This window comes from Drepanopeziza brunnea (assembly GCF_022702325.1).
Source record: "Drepanopeziza brunnea f. sp. 'multigermtubi' strain 214-2 chromosome Unknown ctg3, whole genome shotgun sequence".
Taxonomy (NCBI): domain Eukaryota; kingdom Fungi; phylum Ascomycota; class Leotiomycetes; order Helotiales; family Drepanopezizaceae; genus Drepanopeziza; species Drepanopeziza brunnea.
Window position 1 is genome coordinate 3,551,813 of NW_027094066.1, and position 17,439 is coordinate 3,569,251.

Here is a 17,439-nt window from a genome sequence, read left to right on the forward strand (position 1 = left end):
AGAGACAAGGCAAGCCCAGGAAAGAAAAGTTAGTCGAATATCGTCGTTGTTTAACTGGGAGCTTACGAATAGAGTTCTGCGATATAGATACTTGCAAGTACTTCTTTCAAGTCCTTTTTCTGCTCGTGGGCTTAACATCCCATCCCTTTTCATTACAGATCCAGCGCGTTTAAAATAGCCTTTAGAATATGCATGAATTTCTCCCCCTCCTCCCTTCCCTCACCTGCCCTTCCCATCCCCTCTCACTCAAGACGCTGCCTTCTTCTTCTCCTCGACCTTCTTGACCTTCAACGCCGGGAACTTGAAGGCCTTACTCACGCCCCCCTTGATCATCTTCCACTTCAGGAACTCGATCTGCGGGGTCCAAGTCAGGATGCCGACCCAAGGGTTCACGTTGTAGTGCAGCTTCAGTACGACATTGTCTGTATTAGCGAGCTTGCCCGTCGGGGACGAGATGGTGTATTTCCCCTTTTGGTTTTTGAGGTCGAGTTTTCCACTGCCCAAGTTTGTCAGCACTTGTTATCTCTAAATCGCGGTACGAGATCTTCCTCTTAGGTCCGCATGCCACCCCCCTATACACGGCCAAATTCCTATCTCTTTCGTGTAGACCCATCCGATATCATCCCACCCCGGAACGGCACCATATACGAAGCGTATGACCTACCGACTAGGATCAATCTTCTTCCCCTTGGCGCTCTTGACTAGTTTCTTCATTGCCGCAGGCCCGATGTTAACCAGATGGTCCGCCGACGGGTTCGTAATGATCGAGTCCCAAATCACAGCTTCATTCGTAACCTCCGTATCCGTCGCGTTCGGCCACGACGCCGACACGTAGACAAAGACTTGCTTGGTGTTCCAGTTGAAGAGCGAAGACAGGTCGGCCTGCAGGTTGAAGCGGATTACGGCGTACTCTTCCTTCTTCACCGAGTAGTAATGCGGGCGGCCTTTAACTCTGTTAGGAGGATTGAAGTGTTAGCGAGTAAGTAAATGGTAGGGGATTTTACTCTTCTGAGAGGGGACTGGGAGAGTGACGGAGGGAGGGATCTGGCAGGGTGCGAGAAGGGGAGGAGTGTCACATACACCTGCACATCCTTCAAATCAACACTGGCGCTGGGTGTCCTCGGCGCCGCGAAATCCGAACATGCGATCAGAGCACCGACTATGAAGGCCATCGTCGTGAAGAAGCCAAACACATTCTGGGCGCGAACGACGACGGAATGCATGTTTGTTTGGGCTCCTCCTTTCTCCGTTGGTTCTTCTTTTTCCTTTTGATTTGTTTTATCGCAGAAACTGGGATGAGGTTCTCGAGATGGACTCGGCTTCGGATTGTAGGCGGCGAACAGAATTGGAGAGGAGGAGAAGGGGGGTGCGAGGTGGAAAGTTGATGTGATGCGTAGGTGAGGAGGTTGTTCGTGAGGTTATCCGTAGAGCCCCAACTCGCAAGGCCTGACCGAGTTTAACACGTCTCGTCAAGCCACAGCCTTCCCGGGCTTTGGCTTACGCTAGACACTAGCGGATTGTGGGGTAAGTGAGGCTGAATTTGAGTTTGGGATATTGGGATGATGGGAATGTACCGGTAGTACTCCGTAGACAAATGTTCAATTCAAATATCTATCTTGATATCAGACATATAAAGAGCATCACTTATTGCATTTCCCAGATCTAGCCATCATCCTGATTCCGACCAGCCTATTCCGGATTCATTCATTCCATTATCATTCCAGCCAGCCCTTGTTCCCAACCGCGATTAAATTAATATTACCCCCCAACTTCCTCACTCCCTCTTCACTTCGCATCACCACCTCGCCCCAACATTGGCCGCCCCCAGCACTCATATCCGCAGCTTTACTGAGCAGGTCCCGTCGACTGCACAATAGTCCCATATCCATGCCCACCACTCTGCACCCGATCACTATACACACCCGGGGCACGCCGCGCCATGAAATGCCCCTCGCGCGCCAGCTCCTTGCGGTGGTAGTATACGTACTCGAGGTAGAAGGCGTGGATGTGGCCGGGGATGTATCTGCGCTTCTGTTAGGTAGGTGTCGGTGGGAAGGGGGAGGGACAGAGGAGAGAATGGAGGAAGAGAATGGAGGAAGAGAGACAACACATACCCGAGGAGCGTCAAGCAGATATTGATCAGCAGGTCGACGCCGCAGCCTGCGACGAGGTAGACGCCTACGGGTGGCACTGCGCGCGCGGTTCTGGTTAATCACGGAGCTTTGGCAAGAGGAGCGGATGGCGCATCGCATCGCATTGCATGCCTAGGGGGAAAAGTTCACGTACGAAGAATGGTGATTAACACCACGAAGAGCGCAGAGACGGCACCCATAGTTGGCTGCTATGGATGGGGTTTTGGCTTGTGGCGGATGTCGATGTTGATGGAGGTAGAGGTTTGTCTGGTGGGATGTCGGGTATTATGATTATTTGTGGTGTTGTTAAAGAAGAGAGCTGGTGCTCGGGTATCGATCGAATGAAGAATGTGAGTGTGAATGTAATGAGTGAGGTTGGTGGATTAATTTAGGACCGAGAGGGTAGACTGACTGATACCAGCACTAAAACTAGCTTGCAGCAACGGTGGATAGCTGGCCGATGACGTCGTCGAACCGAGCCGAGAGCGAGGTGCCGGGACAACACCCGACTATAGGTATCTTAAAATACATTTACTATGTAGTTTTTACTGTTATTATAGCTGAATTATTCGTTGCGTAATTTTCATCGCAATTTCGCTTTGTTTTGATAGAATTTAGCGCGGGCCAAAATACGTTCGCCCACTTTAGGAAAGTGCCCCCAAAGCTGCAACGTCAAGTCCCACTACTTACCTATTACGGCTGCGGTTCTGCTCCAAGCTGTCGGAAGAACGGTGGTCTAACCTGATTGGTAATGGCCCTGTGATCACATGACCAACCTCCCAATATTGTTTTATCCGCGCAGCAAACGAGGAATTCCTAAGAGAATATCTCTTCATACCTTCGTCACGAAATCATCTCCTTCTTCACCAAATCATCTCCTTCAACACCAAAGCATACGAGTGTCAACTATGACATCCGCTGATCCCTTCCTGCAACTCGAGCACGAGGGCTTCGCTCTGCAGCTTCAACTCGAAGAGATCGAAGCTCAGCGGGAGCTGCAATCCGGCAAATGGACTGAGGATAATCCGCCGGACTTTTCAGTAGCATTCGATAACTTCGAAGCCGAGTTGAAGAAGGCGCTTCTGATAGTCGAGGACCTAAAGTTCGCTCACAGCATTGCTAGAGCTGTTGATTCCGATGAGGTGGCCATTGAAGAATCAAGAGCTGAAGAGACACAGTCGATTCAAGATCGAGACTTCGCCCGGAGCCTGAATGAAGATGGAAATCTACCCTCCCAAGATACCATGACCAAATTGCCGGAAATGTCTCGCCTCAGAGCGGAGTCGGTTGACTGGGACCATGTCCTGCGAGCTACAGAAGCATCGACTCTGAGCAACCGGTCCTCCGGCAGCACTGTCGCGGGCCCATCGACCGATTACACTCTCCGCCAGAAAGCCTTCCTTGAGCATTTGCCCCAGCTCAAAGTGGAATGCAGTGTCTGTGGAGAAGTCGTTCATCCTCATGCTACTGTGCGTTTGGCATGCAGCGATGTATATTGCAAGCCGTGCCTCAAATCTTTCTTCCTGCGTGTTGCCAAGGACGAAAGCCTCTTTCCACCAAAATGCTGCCGCCATGCGATTGACATCTCGACTATCGAGGCGGACTTCTCATTCGAGGAGTTGTCTGCCTATCGAAGTGCTGAGCTGGAATTCACCAGCACGGATAGGGTCTACTGCGCTAGGCCGGAGTGCGCCAAGTTCATCCCTATGCCGCAGCGAACAGCGGATCGCGCTTCCTGTGAGGCCTGCGGTGCCGGAATCTGTATGCATTGCAAAGCACCTGCACATGATGGAGGCTGTCCAGCGGATGAAGCAAAGCAGAGCCTCATCAAATTCGCGGATGAGCAAGGCTGGAAACCCTGTTTTGGATGCGGTGAAATGGTGTTCCGGTATGAGGGCTGTGACCACATGACGTGAGTGATACCTTCTTTCTGCCACTCGTTGTGCAAGCAAAAAGCTGATCCAAACCAACAGTTGTAGATGCAGCGCCGAGTTCTGCTACAGATGTGGAGTCAAGTGGAAGGAATGCCTATGTGGTGACTGGGTGCCGGAACTACTCGATCGAAGAGCTCAGCAAATTGTTGACAGAGAGGCTGAACGTCCCTTGGCACCTGCTATCCGTCAACAGCGCGTGGTGGCTATGGTACATGAACTAGAAACAAACCATGAATGCGACCATAGTGGCAAGTTCACCAGACTGGAAGGATCGCGCCGCGGCAAGGTCTGCGAGAGGTGTGGCACGAGACATTGGAAGTACATATTGTCTTGCAAACGTTGCCATATGCTGGCTTGCGAAGACTGTCGACGCCACAGACTATAGGTCCTTCAATCGAGATACAATAAGGGAAAGGCAGGCAGGGCGATGAGCGCCTAACGCTGATAGTTGCACTCATTATGCAGATCTTCTAATAAACAAACCTTGTTGTTAACATATCGCTATCTCGCACATAACCGCCGAGAGAACGGAGAGGGCTGAAGGCCATTCTGCCGCCTATCAACTTCTTCCTGATGATTTCCGCCTCGTGAACTAATTGCGTACGAGAGATGCACAGCAGCAGCGTTATCGTCTTGAACTATCTTCCTACCCTTAACGAACCTCCAGTTAGTTCACTTCTTTCCATTCAAAACTAGCCAAAGTCAAATAAACGGCTCATATATACCTGTGCTGAATCAGTTTCGGACGCTTTCTTTACTTTACCTCTTGTGCATGCGTCGATCCAACTTCCGATTAAATCGACTGACTGCGGAGGTGGTTGGAAAGAGTATACCAAAGGCCATCGAATAATATGATCAAGAATGAAGGTTTTTTGTTAAGGAGGTCGATCTTGGTAGTAGTGATAACCGGCTCCGGCAGTCAAATATGGAGGTAGGTATAGGGGCATCGTACATTAGTGTGCCAGCAGTCCCATACTATACGGAGAATCTCCGAGCGATAAGATAGATATTCCTTTGCAGCTCCAGAAGCTATCCTTTCCAACGGCAATCTCCAAGTGCCCGTGAGATCATCATCATACCTAGCACACGACCCCCTTTTAATAATTTCTTCCTCGCCAGGATGCTCCCTCCTCAGCCTGGCTATCTCTTCTTCAACCCTCGCCGGTTTGATCGGTTGATAGAGGTATCGGATTTTATATTCCCATCTGGCCTTCTGCGGTGCTAGAACTGCTCTAGAATCGCCGGTACACGCAACGTGCAACATGCTTGTGACGAGACCTCATCTTGCAGTAGCCCGAGCTGTGCCCCCAGAGGAATCTAAGCCCATATCGAAAACAGAAGCATCAAGCTTTTCATAAAGCTCTGCTTGATACATAGCTCGCTCTGAACCGCCCTATCGGACAAGCAATCCTCTCTTTGTCGAGGCCGACTTGGCCTGGCCTGGCTCAAAGCCGTAGCGAACATGGGGCAGCAATTGCTTCTTTTTCGTACAACATTCTCTTCTTAATCTCCGCAGTCGAAGCGTAGCAAGCCCCTAAGCTAGCCTTTGCTATCTATCAGGACGGCTCTTTCTTGTTATCACGCGACTTAAGCTAGCCCGGTCGGCATTAACAGCCAGCATTATTGCGAGCTGCGAGCGGACAAGAAAGCGTAGAGCGAATTCTCTAAGTCGCGCCGTATCGTGTCATATAGAATTCGGCTTCTTGATTGTTTCGTGGATATAGATAGGTAGGCGTGATTTGGATCAAGTCGGATGCTGCCAGTCAGTGGTCATGGAGGGGTTGGCGACTCAGAGTGCGCGGGTGTGGTGCTTTCGCGTGCTCGGGATAATACATACCCACCTATCCCGTGATCTATAAATCTGCCAGGCCCTTAGCGAAAGACCTACTACCTATATACAGACATTCAGAATAGCGCCAAAGCTGCCTGGTGATAATGGGCGTTGATCTTACAGCTTTAGAGGCCCATGCGGGACAGAACACTTTCGCGGGACACATTACTTCCGCCCGCTTTAAGAGATGGCCCCAAAGGTAAGGTCCATTTCGTTCACCTCTCGCGCAATCATCTTCCTCGACTTATCATGGATGATCCCTTCGTCCATTTTTTTGCTCTCGAGTATGCCCCAGCCAGCTAGTTCGGGTAATTCTGGATTGGAATGAAAGAGAAGAAAGAGAGAGTAGAATGCTAGCGCAAAGAATTAAACACATCGGACGAGAGTTATGTTCAGAGTGTCCCCATCGGCTCCCGCTCCCCCAAAGCGCAAACAAATGCCAGCCCCATCGCCAACACATCCAGCAGCCCCCAGCCTCACCACCACGACCTCCCTCCACCGTGTCTATTAGCCCAGCCCAGTCCGTCCGCATGAAAGAACTCCGCCCTCCGTACAATTCAAGCAAACTGTTGTATCAAGATCAAGAGGATTTTTTGGATGTACTCGGTCGGCTGTCCCCCACGCCCCAACCCGCTGTGAATATGTCGAAGAAGTTGCCGCAAGAGATAAAAAAAGATGTGCTGCTGGGAACGCGCGCGCGAAAGGTGAGAAATGCAAGAGCTTTTACCCCTTGCCCGGTCCGCCATTTTCTTTATACCTGCCATCCCCTGACCCACGCCTTGCCAGCCCCCCGAACCTGCTACCCGTGCAAATATGCCATCAATGTAACAACCCAGCGCTGCGCTATATTCCAGAAACCTCCGAAAACCAATATATCAATATGATCGTTGTCATCTCATTTCAATCGCGAAAAGCCGTTGCTGTCCTGAAAGAAACAGTTCATACACGTGAAAAGAGAGGGCAGTCCGGATCCTATGTAATAGACCGCAAGAAATCGAGGGCGCGAGAACCTTGTTTTGTAAACCATTTATTGAGCTCCAGGAGACTTGCTTGGAGGAAGGTTAGCGCTGCCACTGTTCTGGCGAGCGTCACCGCTACCCATCGACATGTTGCTCATCCCAGTCGAGAGAAAGGCAAAGGGATCGCTCTCGCTCTGGCTGGAGTAGAAGTTATTCCCTGGTCCAGCGGAAGCTGGTCCGTTGCTGGCGGACTGGAAAGCAGCTTCGGCAGCACGGCTGTCAAACGGTCCAGCGGAGTGAGAGCTCGCACCAGCTGAGCTGAAATGGGTGTTGAGGGATCCAGGGTATGGACCAGTGGACGCACCGAGTCCAGACGGGAGAGCGTACGTGCTCTGGGGACCACCATAGTGCTGGTTACCGTATCCGCCACCGGAGCTGAATCCACCGCCGGCAGCCGATGTGAAAGGACCAGGGCCAGGAGTCCCTGCCATGGAACCCGGACCCATTCCGCCATAGTTGGAAGGAGTGTCCATTGGAGAAGGATAACCCGAATCAGCCACGACAGCCGCACCTGCTCGGGAGGCACCACAACGGAGACAACTGACGTTCTTCGCAAAGTTGTGATATCCGCAGCCTTCGGAGCCACACTTCCAATCCCCAGCCCGGAAAGGAACAACACCCCCACCCCCACCCATTCTTCCGCCGCCGCCGTGGCCGCCACCCATACCGCCGTGATGACCCATGTGCTGGGGAGGAGGCATCATGGCTGGGGGGCCGTATCCATAGCCGCCACCGTAGCCCCCCATGGAATCTCCACTCGGGCCAGCGCTCATAGCGGGGAAAGAGCATCGGAAACATGCGGTACGACGCTGGAAGTTGGAGAATCCACACGATGGGCAGGTCCAGTCTCCAGGGCGAGGTCGGTTCTTGCTAGGAGGGAAGGGGGTCAAGATTTCTGCAGCTCGGTCAAGAACACGGCTAGAAGAGGGGGACACCTCGATCGCCTTCTCATTCAAGGCTCGGCCATTCATGCACAAACTTTCTGCGGCCTGGTATGGTGTTAGACAATGGCCGCGAACATGAAAGAATTTGACAAGGGCAGAATGGGATAGGTTGAGCAGTTTGTCATAGAGAAGTAGAATGAACTCGCAATCCGCCGAGGCGACAATTTGATGTGACTTGCACGCCCGACAGAACAGATAAACATGAATAAAGGATTTTGATCTAACCTCTTCGTGGGATGAGAAAACGGCAAAGCCGGATCCGGTAGGTTTGTGCTGGTCTGGGGTCCGTAGAGTCCAAAAGGCAATGGGGCGGCCTCCAAACTGGGTGAACCAGCTCTCCAGCTCCGATTGAGTGGTATCGTGGGGGAGACCAGCCATGTGCAAGACTTTGCTGCGTTCAGACAAGAATGCTCGCACGTCGGCACGGGCATCCATCGGCCTCGTCAAAACATCCGGATGCTCGTGGGCCGGTTGAGACTTGCGAATCAGGCCTCGGAGAACTCTTGTCAGGGTGATTGCCTCCTCCATGGCTCTGCGGGGCGAGGCAGGCGCCAGAGCTTGCAAGTGGAATGGCAGGTTGTGCTTGATGGGTGCACTGGCTTGTACCGGTTCCACCTCGAGCGCAGCACAGATGTTGGACAGCATCGATGGCCCGAATGGCAGAGACTCGGGGTGATGTTGCTGCCAGCGCTGGTACTCGGTCCTCAGATCGAAAGTTCGGGAGTGCTGGAGATACGGTGGGAGCACCACGGCCTTGTCGCGGGCTTCACGGGGAAGCTGAACCCGGAGATCCCACGAGTCGAGTGTCACGAAAGAGAAGTCGAGGCTCTGGGAGGTGAGGTGCTCGCTGGCAAAAGCGTCGAATCGGTTGATCGCATCGCGGAAAGTTCCAGCGTTGCGGACGTGCTCCCAAGTCAATGTCGTGAGGCTCGCTGCACATTCAATATCAGCATTCATCCCATATGACTGTCGTGAACCGTGTGCTGCCTTAACATTGGACCCGCCCGGATGTGTTTATACATGTGTATATGTATATATATCTATTGATCTGCATGCCACTTACTGCAGAGTGGTGTAATAGGGGTATTGATGGGCTTGACCAAGACGCTCTCCCGATGCAACTGGAGCATTGATGGTCAGCAGATTCTTCCGATGGCAGGTAGAGGCAGGCGGCAGAAGGGAAAATAGTTCACCTCTTCGCAGGATTTGGCATCCAGAAGTATCCAGCCAAGCTCTATCACCTCTGCAGAATCTTTCGTCACGTATACGCCGTGCTCGTCGCAGGTGGTGGCCACATGGATCACCACGTATCTGTCGAGATTGCCCTGCTGGCTCGGTGCGGAAGCGGACATCTTGGAGACGGTGTGGGCTGGAGGAGAGAGAATGGAGTGCGAGGTGAGGTGCGGACGAATTGTAGCTCCGAGAAGCGGCGAGAGCAGTAGTCGGCGTGGGGTTGATGAGAGAGAGAGAGGAGCAGCAGGAGGAGAGGACGCTCAAGAGGGAGGAAGGTGGCGGAGGATAGAGTTTGGAGAAGATGGGCGCGACTTGGATCCCAAGGTGAGGTCGGACGAAGAGGCGAGACGAGACGAGACGAGACGAGACGAGGCGAGGGGAGTGGAGAAGAAAGGGGAGGGGAGGGGAGGGCAGAGGAAGTGAGCTCGGGATACGGAGCCTCCTTTCTGGGTGGAGGTCGAGGTGGAGGTGGAGATGGAGGTGGAGGTGGAGGTGGAGGCGGAGGCGGAGGAAGTGGTCGGCGGAGGGCAAAAGAAATAGGAGTCGGTCGGGGTTGATCCGAGACGAGGCGAGATGAGATGGGTGAGGTGAGGTGAGGTGAGTGAGCGAGAATGTTGCGCTCGGTGGAAATGGGGAGAAATCAATTGCACGCAGGTTCAGCAGCACAAGGCAGCAGAACTCGCAAATTACAGTACATTCATTACTTTACATTAATTACTCTGTACGGCGGTACCAGGGACCCGACCCGACCAGATCCAGGTCCCTAGTAGGTAGACCTGGTAGGTAGACCTGGTAGGTAGACCTGGTAGCTAGACCTGGTAGGTAGACCTAGTAGGTAGACCTAGCAGGTCCTACTTCAACCAAATAGTTGCACCGACTGCAGATAGAGTAGGGTACCTACGCACCTACGCACCTACAGCCACTGCTACTGGTTGGTTACCTACGGCTGGTACTGCTTACTACTACTACTGGTAGTAGTAATTACCCACTACGCGGCTGAACCTAGACGGCGGTCGTGCTCGACAGGGAAAAGACTAGGAGGGAGGTCCGTTCCGACACCGCCTACGGGGGCTGCTTACCTAAATGATCTGGCCTTGTTTGTTTACTTACATTCGGAAGAGAAGTGGGAGGATATGGAGAGGTAGAGATCCGGCCATAATCACAGAAAGCACTCTCCTGCCCATGATCCATATACGCATTGCATCCACCCACTTTGCTACCTGCCGCAGCTTCTTTCTTATTACAAAAACAAAAACAAAAACAAAACAAGATACAAAATACAAAATAAAAAAAAAAAAAAAAAAAAAAAAACCAAACAAAAAAATAAAATAAAATAAAAAAAACCTCGCGCTTGGTCAACAGGAACAAGAGCTGCTGCTACTTAGCGCTATATGGATTTTCTTATCTGGCTCGTTTATACTTTCTCGACAAGGATGTAGCTTTTACTGCAGTTGTACTACGTACGTAGTACCTACCCATTGTGCTCTCTCTGTATGCCTACCACTACTGTATGTTTGTTTACTTGTCGACGAGCACAATCAGTTCCGTGGCTAGAGTATAAAATGTAACATCAAATGTGAGCAGTCCCGATTCCCGGAGAGAGCAGAGGATCACGTACGGTCCAACGCCTTCTCAACGGTCAGTCAGTCAGCCTCGTAATTAATCATCCTTATATCGACATGTCGACTCTTCCCTGTTGGGCATGCAGACATCTCTCCACTATTAATCTCTTCAACCCCATATATCCAATCTACACTTACCTAGTACCCTGAGGCCTGAGAGCCGCTGCAGCCGGATTTCGATTTCCGCTCCAGCTCTTTGGTTGCTGGGAGACTACGTCCCAGTGGTAGTACCGGTGTCATGAATGAGAAGAGTAGTGTTCATTTAGTAATAGTACCAATATACAATAGACAAATACGGATACATAAATACATACCTACCTACCTACAGACCTCAATGATGAAGCTGCCCGAATCTTTCTCGTTCGAAGAAAAGAAGGAGCAAAAGAAAATGACGAAAAGGAAAGAAATAAAAAGCAATCTCCTTCCGGCCTCCGCCCTGTCACAACAGCGTGCGCGCCACGAGTACAGTGCCGTTTCTCTCCTCCGCCCCTTTCTTTTCCCCGACGGAGTGCCCCTGATGAGCCTGAACCCCTGGTCGTCAGCGTCACCTTCACTGTTCACCTACCTACCAGGGCAATAATCAAGGTCTTGGACACTGGATCCATCCCGTCCGCAGCCCGAGGCAGGCCCGCACCAATCGGGGGCTACCTATCCAAACGGGTCTTGTCTTGATATACGGGTACTACCGGTACTCCTACGTATCAATCATCATACAGTAGAATCCAAAATAATCAACAATGATAATAAATAATAAAAACAAATTTACAAACAATCACAATCATAACTCGACACTCACTCGGAATCGATCCAGGCAGCAACAGAAATATAGTGTGACTTACCACCATCACCACAGCTCCTCGAGTCGCACTCCCTTTCCTCTTTCTCTCCGGGCCTTGGTGAGCATCCCCGTCTTTGATTCTTTTCCTCGCACGACTTGCATTAGTCAGTCAGTCACACTTTAAAGATAAAAATAAAAAGTAAAAATAGTCTGGCATAGAAAAACAAAAGAAGAAAAAAATGAAGAAGAAAAGGAAAAAGAAGACGGGAAAAAAGCCACGTTATCATTTAAAATTTGGATAACCCCTGATACCTGCTCTTTTCTAGAATTATAGCGATCGAGGCCAAGATGGAAGATGTAATTTCACGATCTGCTCTTTTGTATTGCTTTTTTTTCGTTTTCAATCGGTATCAATTGACGACACTAGGCGAGACGAGCCGTGCCGAGCCAACCCCTATTATTCAGACCCCTCGCACGCGCTGCTCCCGTGAAACCTTCTCTTCGTTTGCTATTCTTTATCAAAAAGAATTTAATTTTTTTTTAATCCAGATATCTTATTGAATGTATTGAATGTTTATCCATTTTCATACCTACTACGTATATCCAATATCTCTCCTCCCGACTTCATGATACTTTATGATTAATTAATCCACGCAATACACTGCAATAACCATTTTCAGGATATAAAATCCAATTGCAATTAATGTACACCCTCTCTCAAAGAAACCACATCAACCGCCTCTCTCTGCACCTTTTCCATTGGGAACTGGTTCGCTATAGAAGTGAAGCAATATGCTCAATATCGCTCAACATTTCAGACTTCGCGATCAAGCCAGCCGTTTTTAGAGGCCAGAACTACAGGGAATATATAACTTTACGTACCGATTCAAAGCCAGATTCCAGCACCGATCGGCCCGATCCTGACTTGGACGATAGTCCATAAGCTTTTCAAATGACGTGGATATCAGGAGGTCATATCTACAGGAGTTTCAAAAGCTCAAACCATCTCCTATAATACCACCAAATGAAATTAAATGTTTGGTTTTGCACTATTCGTACAGCTATCTGATTTGTTGATAGCCGTTTGCTGCACGATAGCGGCGAGTAGCCACTCGACGACGCGAAGAGAAAAAACAAAAAACAAAAAAAAAACACTCGAAATATACAGAGGTAAAGCGGTTAAGTGTTGTAACCCTTGCTACTCCACAGCCACTATTCTAACCTAATTGAGCAATAATCTGATACTAAGCACGGAACCTTATAGAATCTCGAAAAGCCTTACGGAATAATACTACTTACTACTTTACTTTGTACTACGTATCAAGATCAGATTACTGCTCGATTAGGTTAGAATAGTGGCTGTGTTACAGCAAGGGCTACAATACTTCACCGCTGTACCTCTGTATATTTTTCGAAAATTAAAGGATATGAGATATCGAACTCTGAAAACGCTTAAGTTAACGAACGAAATCCTATAGCTTCCAATAAGAATTTCTCTCTGGCAAGGATTATTCTTTAAATCGTTTTCAATCTTGGGTACTGAGAGCTTAAAACCAGTCAGCTGACTGTAACTCATATACTAAAGTAGTAGTACATGAATAAGCCATCGCTGCAGGACCCCTGCTCGAAAAAAAAATGCAAATTCATATACCCAGTCGGAGTTAAGTAAACTGCATCGGAAAACGCGCGTTTATTATTCCACTTTTTCCAGAGCGTGGGTGAGAGTTGCATTTAGATATAAGCCTGACAGGACCGATGGCAAGCTCATTACCTGTAAGAAGTAACGAACATCATTTTGTTTTCTGATCGCATTTGAAAGTATTTCGAAAATAATACATATATATATATATAAACTTCTCGCGCTAAATGAAACTATACATCGATAACAGTTACGTAGTACTTTAGTAATTTTCATTTACGCAACACAACGCTACGCTGTTGAAGATTTTGGATATATTTATGATTCTGATATCGATGAATAAAAAGTAGACTTAAGAAGTCTATCGCACCTTCGCCTGCTTATCAGTATTCTTCAGAGAGGCTCGATTCTTTACCTGTACTAGGTGCCTCCTCCGAACCTTCAGCTCTTTTTCTTTTTTTTTTCTTGCGATAAAAAAAGAATAAGTCTGGAAAGCTGAAATTTGATCATCGATATGCGACGTTTCTTTATAAAGTACTTCTTTTATTCGCGGCTCTGTCACTGTTGGTTTGCCGGTAATAACAAACGTCAAATAAATAAAGCTTCTTCTGTCTTCTGTGTATTGCAACAGGTAATAAAAAGGGTTCTTTCAGCACTGAATTGATTATGAATCTTGATTGATTTCTAACTAAGAATTTACTCTTTTAAAAGAATATACAAGTTCTATTGAATATATTAAAAAGGTTAATAGTGGGCCTTGACGTCGCAACTTTTAGGACCCTTCCTTAAAGCGGGCGAAAAAGTAATCGTCGGCTCGCTTAGGTAGGCCTCCTTACATTGTAGAAGCACCAAAAAAGAGCTATCGTATAGAAGCCCGGCACCAAGGCTAGACCTTATGGTCCTTATAAAGAAGTATAAAAAAAGATGGGTGGAAAGCTCGTTGATTATTTTAGCTAAGAAGTATATGCCCTTTTATAAAAGATAAGCCTATTTAGTGTGGCCTTAATGGTTTAAGCAGGAAGCATAACAGACAAAGTGTTTACATCCGTCTCTTTATAAAATAAGTAAGCGCCCCCGCTTACTATCAAGCATGTTGGATTGCTTCTAGCGATCAGGGAATATATACTCGTAAATCGCAACTGTTGGATTGCCTCTAGCGATCAAGGAATATATATTCGTAACTTCGTAAGGGTCGTCAAAGTACTTGCAATTGCAAAACACTCGGTTGTAATAGTATCTGATTTCTATCTGCTCCCTAAGGTTCAAGGGAGCTGATTCCTTCTATATGATTAAAAGGATTCACGTGCACTAGCTAACTACTAGGTTTTATATTCAAGTTGGGAGTCCCTTAAGCTGTGACACGCTAAGCAAGGCATGCTAAGTGATTCGTAGGCTGCTTTATGTGGTGGGGGCCCCATAGGGTTTTCCTCCCCACCCCCCTTATAGAGTCTTGGCCGATAAGGGACTTTTTTTTTAAAAACTGTTGGATTGCTTCTAAGCGATTGAAGAATATATTGTAGAAGCACCTAAAAAGACGTGTCGTACAGAAGCCTGACACTGAGGCTAGACCTTATGGTCTTATAAAAGAAGTGCCAAAAGATAAGTGGAAAGCTCGTTGATTGTTTTAGCTAAGAGATGTGTGCCCTTTTTATAAAAGATGGGTCCGTTTAATATAGCCTTAGTAGCTACCTTAAAGGCAGGTAGGGGGTCATTTGAACGGTCCTCTGACCCTCTTTTATAAAAGACGGTTATTAGACCGCTTAAATTCAGTACTAAGCTCTTTTCAGTAATAGTTTGCCGAGAAGACCGTCCCATTGAAAGAGACCGTTTTGTGGCCGTCCCATGGCCTTCCCCGTCTATATTTTTAAAACAGGCTTACTAATAAGCTCGTTTTAAAAAATTGAAATAGTTCGATAACTATTTCAAACAAAATATAATTGTAAATGAAAACCATTTCTTAAATGGAATCGTTTTAGTAATAATTTAATAAATTCGATGCCAAGATATTTCTCGGTATCGCTGCTACGGCTTATATATCAACGCTTTAAATTTTTAATAATCAGAATCGATCGATTCATTAAAAGTTCACCCGCGCAGATGCGCCTTAACAGCACCCGGGGAGGAGGGGGGGGGGGGGGGGGGCGGGTGGTAATAAGGGGGTGGTATACCTACTAGAGGGTAGACTGCTAAGCAATTGAAAAAAAAAAATTTTTTTTTGCTTATTAATCAACGTTTTTCGGGACGGTTTCAAGTTCGGGGACGGCCTTAGGACGGCCACAGGACGGCCACAGGACGGTCTTAAAACGGTCTTTTCATAAAAAGACCGTCTTTTATAAACGACTATTTAATCGATTAAAACCGTCTTATTTTAGTAATAATCTTTTCACGAAAAGACGAACTCTTATAAAAAACGATTCAATCGATTGAAATAGTTTTTTTTTAGCTACGATTTAAATAATTTAAATCGTTTGTTTTCAGATTCTATTCAATTTTAAGTATCGGCTTAGGGTGATCCACTAGCTATGCCAACCTCTTGGAATCGTCTTTTAAAGAGACCGTCATCGGATTATCAGCTGACGGTTTAAATGACCCCCTACCTGCCTTTAAGGTATAGCAAGTACCTTATTAAGCAAAGTGTTTACATTCGTTCTTTTATAAAATAAGTAAGCGCTCTCGCTTATTATCAAGCAAGAAGAGAAAAAGAAAGTGTAAAAGAAAGAAAAAAATCTAATATACAAAAAAAAAAGTATCTTATCTTTAAACTTTAAAGGTTTAAATTAATTTTCGGCAGCTTTTTCGTAATCTTTTTCCGTGCTTACGTCTTTAACTCTTTCGTCTTTTTTAAGCTAAGAAAGTCTTCTTCTTTTAGCAAAGCTAGCATTAAATGATAACGTGCTAGTAATAGCATTTTTAAAAGTAAAAGAGCGCGTATCGTTTTTGCGCTTATTACTAGTAGAATCGTTAATAAGTATTGTTGAAGGGAAGAGCTCCGACATATACTTAACGTCAAATCAAAAGATATATATGTATATAGCTATAGTAGAATCGTAAGTAAATAAAAGGGGAAAAGGAGGACGATCGAAAGATACTCGAATATGTTTTGTGAGTACGTGTATTGTATTGTGTAATAATATAATGCTAGTTTAAAAAAGAACCAACTACTCGTTTATATAAGAGCTTGCACGTGACTTAACTACGTGTTTAGCAAGGCTAAAGCATGCAGCGCACTTACGTGACAAAAATGCTTAGCATTAGTATTATATATATAAACAAAATAAATATAAAGCTTTAACTCTATTATATACGTCTCTTCTTCGAATCAGACTCGCTTTCGAGTTACTTTTTATAAAGTAGTAAAGTTGGGTTTGTAAAACGAGCATATAACTGAATTGCATAATCGTAATACGGTTTTAAAATACTACTTAATAATGCATCGCCGGATCGGTGTTAGTACGAAAGCGTATATAATATAACAAAAAAGATAAAAATAGCAACGAAAATGTAAGATAATCTTTCGAGTCTAACTTTTTTTTATATCTTTTATAGCACTTTTATTTAATTATAAAAACAATATCAACTCGAGCGTTAATATTATCGTTAAGATAAGCGTGCGCCGGCTTAAGCGGTTAAATAATAACGCACTGTCGAATCGATAATAACGCAAGGCTTAAAGCGGTAACGTAATAAAAAAAACAAAAGCGGTAATATATACTCGAGATCTTATTATAAACAATCAACTTTCTTTTTATATTAACTTTATACTTTTTTATCTTTTCTTTAGTATTATTATTTATTAACTTTATTATCAATTATTATGTTTTTAATTTGTTTCCGGTGCGTAAGCTACGTAAACAGAACTTTCGATAATATTACGAACCGATATATCTTTTTTTTTCGATACTTTTATTAAATACGAGCGCTGCCGTGATATTAAGTCAACTTATATTTTCGTAAGTTATTTTACTTTTCGTTTTATACTCGTTTTGATTCCGATTCGATAGCTTTTCGTAGAAGTCGTCGATGCTAGCATAGCTTTAATAGATGTAATAACAGCTATAAATAATAAAATTAAGTCGGCCGATAAGGTTTTTCATTTAAGCATAATTGCAAATAACCTTTTTATTAAGACTCGCCGCGCTTTTGCTTCTCGAGTTAATAATGCTTCTTCTTTTCTTCGAGCTCGTATCGCCGCTGCTTCTTTTGCCGCCGCTAATGCTAAAAGTCTTTTAGCTAGCTTAGATCTCGTTTCGGCGTTGCGCTTACTTGCTATCGCTACTACCGCCGATCTAGCTTCGCTAAACTTGCTG

At 46.5% G+C, this 17,439-nt stretch overlaps 4 protein-coding genes across 4 annotated transcripts; 1 reads left to right on the forward strand and 3 right to left on the reverse strand.

Annotated features, from left to right (window-relative positions):
• Window positions 1-246: 246 nt before the first annotated feature.
• On the reverse strand, window positions 247-1,223 carry L3040_002893 (uncharacterized protein; the record flags this gene model as incomplete). The annotated part of the gene is made up of 3 exons (XM_007289926.2): window positions 247-496; window positions 665-952; window positions 1,081-1,223. The coding sequence occupies 3 exons, from the start codon at window positions 1,221-1,223 to the stop codon at window positions 247-249; spliced, it is 681 nt and encodes a 226-aa protein (XP_007289988.2).
• Window positions 1,224-1,845: 622 nt separating this feature from the next.
• L3040_002894 (uncharacterized protein) lies at window positions 1,846-2,332 on the reverse strand (the record flags this gene model as incomplete). Its single annotated transcript, XM_007289925.2, has 3 exons — window positions 1,846-2,023; window positions 2,115-2,190; window positions 2,287-2,332. 3 exons carry the CDS (start codon window positions 2,330-2,332, stop codon window positions 1,846-1,848), a joined length of 300 nt encoding a protein of 99 aa, XP_007289987.1.
• A 708-nt stretch (window positions 2,333-3,040) lies between these two features.
• On the forward strand, window positions 3,041-4,048 carry L3040_002895 (uncharacterized protein; the record flags this gene model as incomplete). The annotated part of the gene is made up of 1 exon (XM_007289924.2): window positions 3,041-4,048. One exon carries the CDS (start codon window positions 3,041-3,043, stop codon window positions 4,046-4,048), a length of 1,008 nt encoding a protein of 335 aa, XP_007289986.2.
• A 2,876-nt stretch (window positions 4,049-6,924) lies between these two features.
• L3040_002896 (uncharacterized protein) lies at window positions 6,925-9,212 on the reverse strand (the record flags this gene model as incomplete). Its single annotated transcript, XM_007289923.2, has 4 exons — window positions 6,925-7,905; window positions 8,086-8,792; window positions 8,924-8,981; window positions 9,054-9,212. 4 exons carry the CDS (start codon window positions 9,210-9,212, stop codon window positions 6,925-6,927), a joined length of 1,905 nt encoding a protein of 634 aa, XP_007289985.1.
• Between the last annotated feature and the right edge of the window lie 8,227 nt (window positions 9,213-17,439).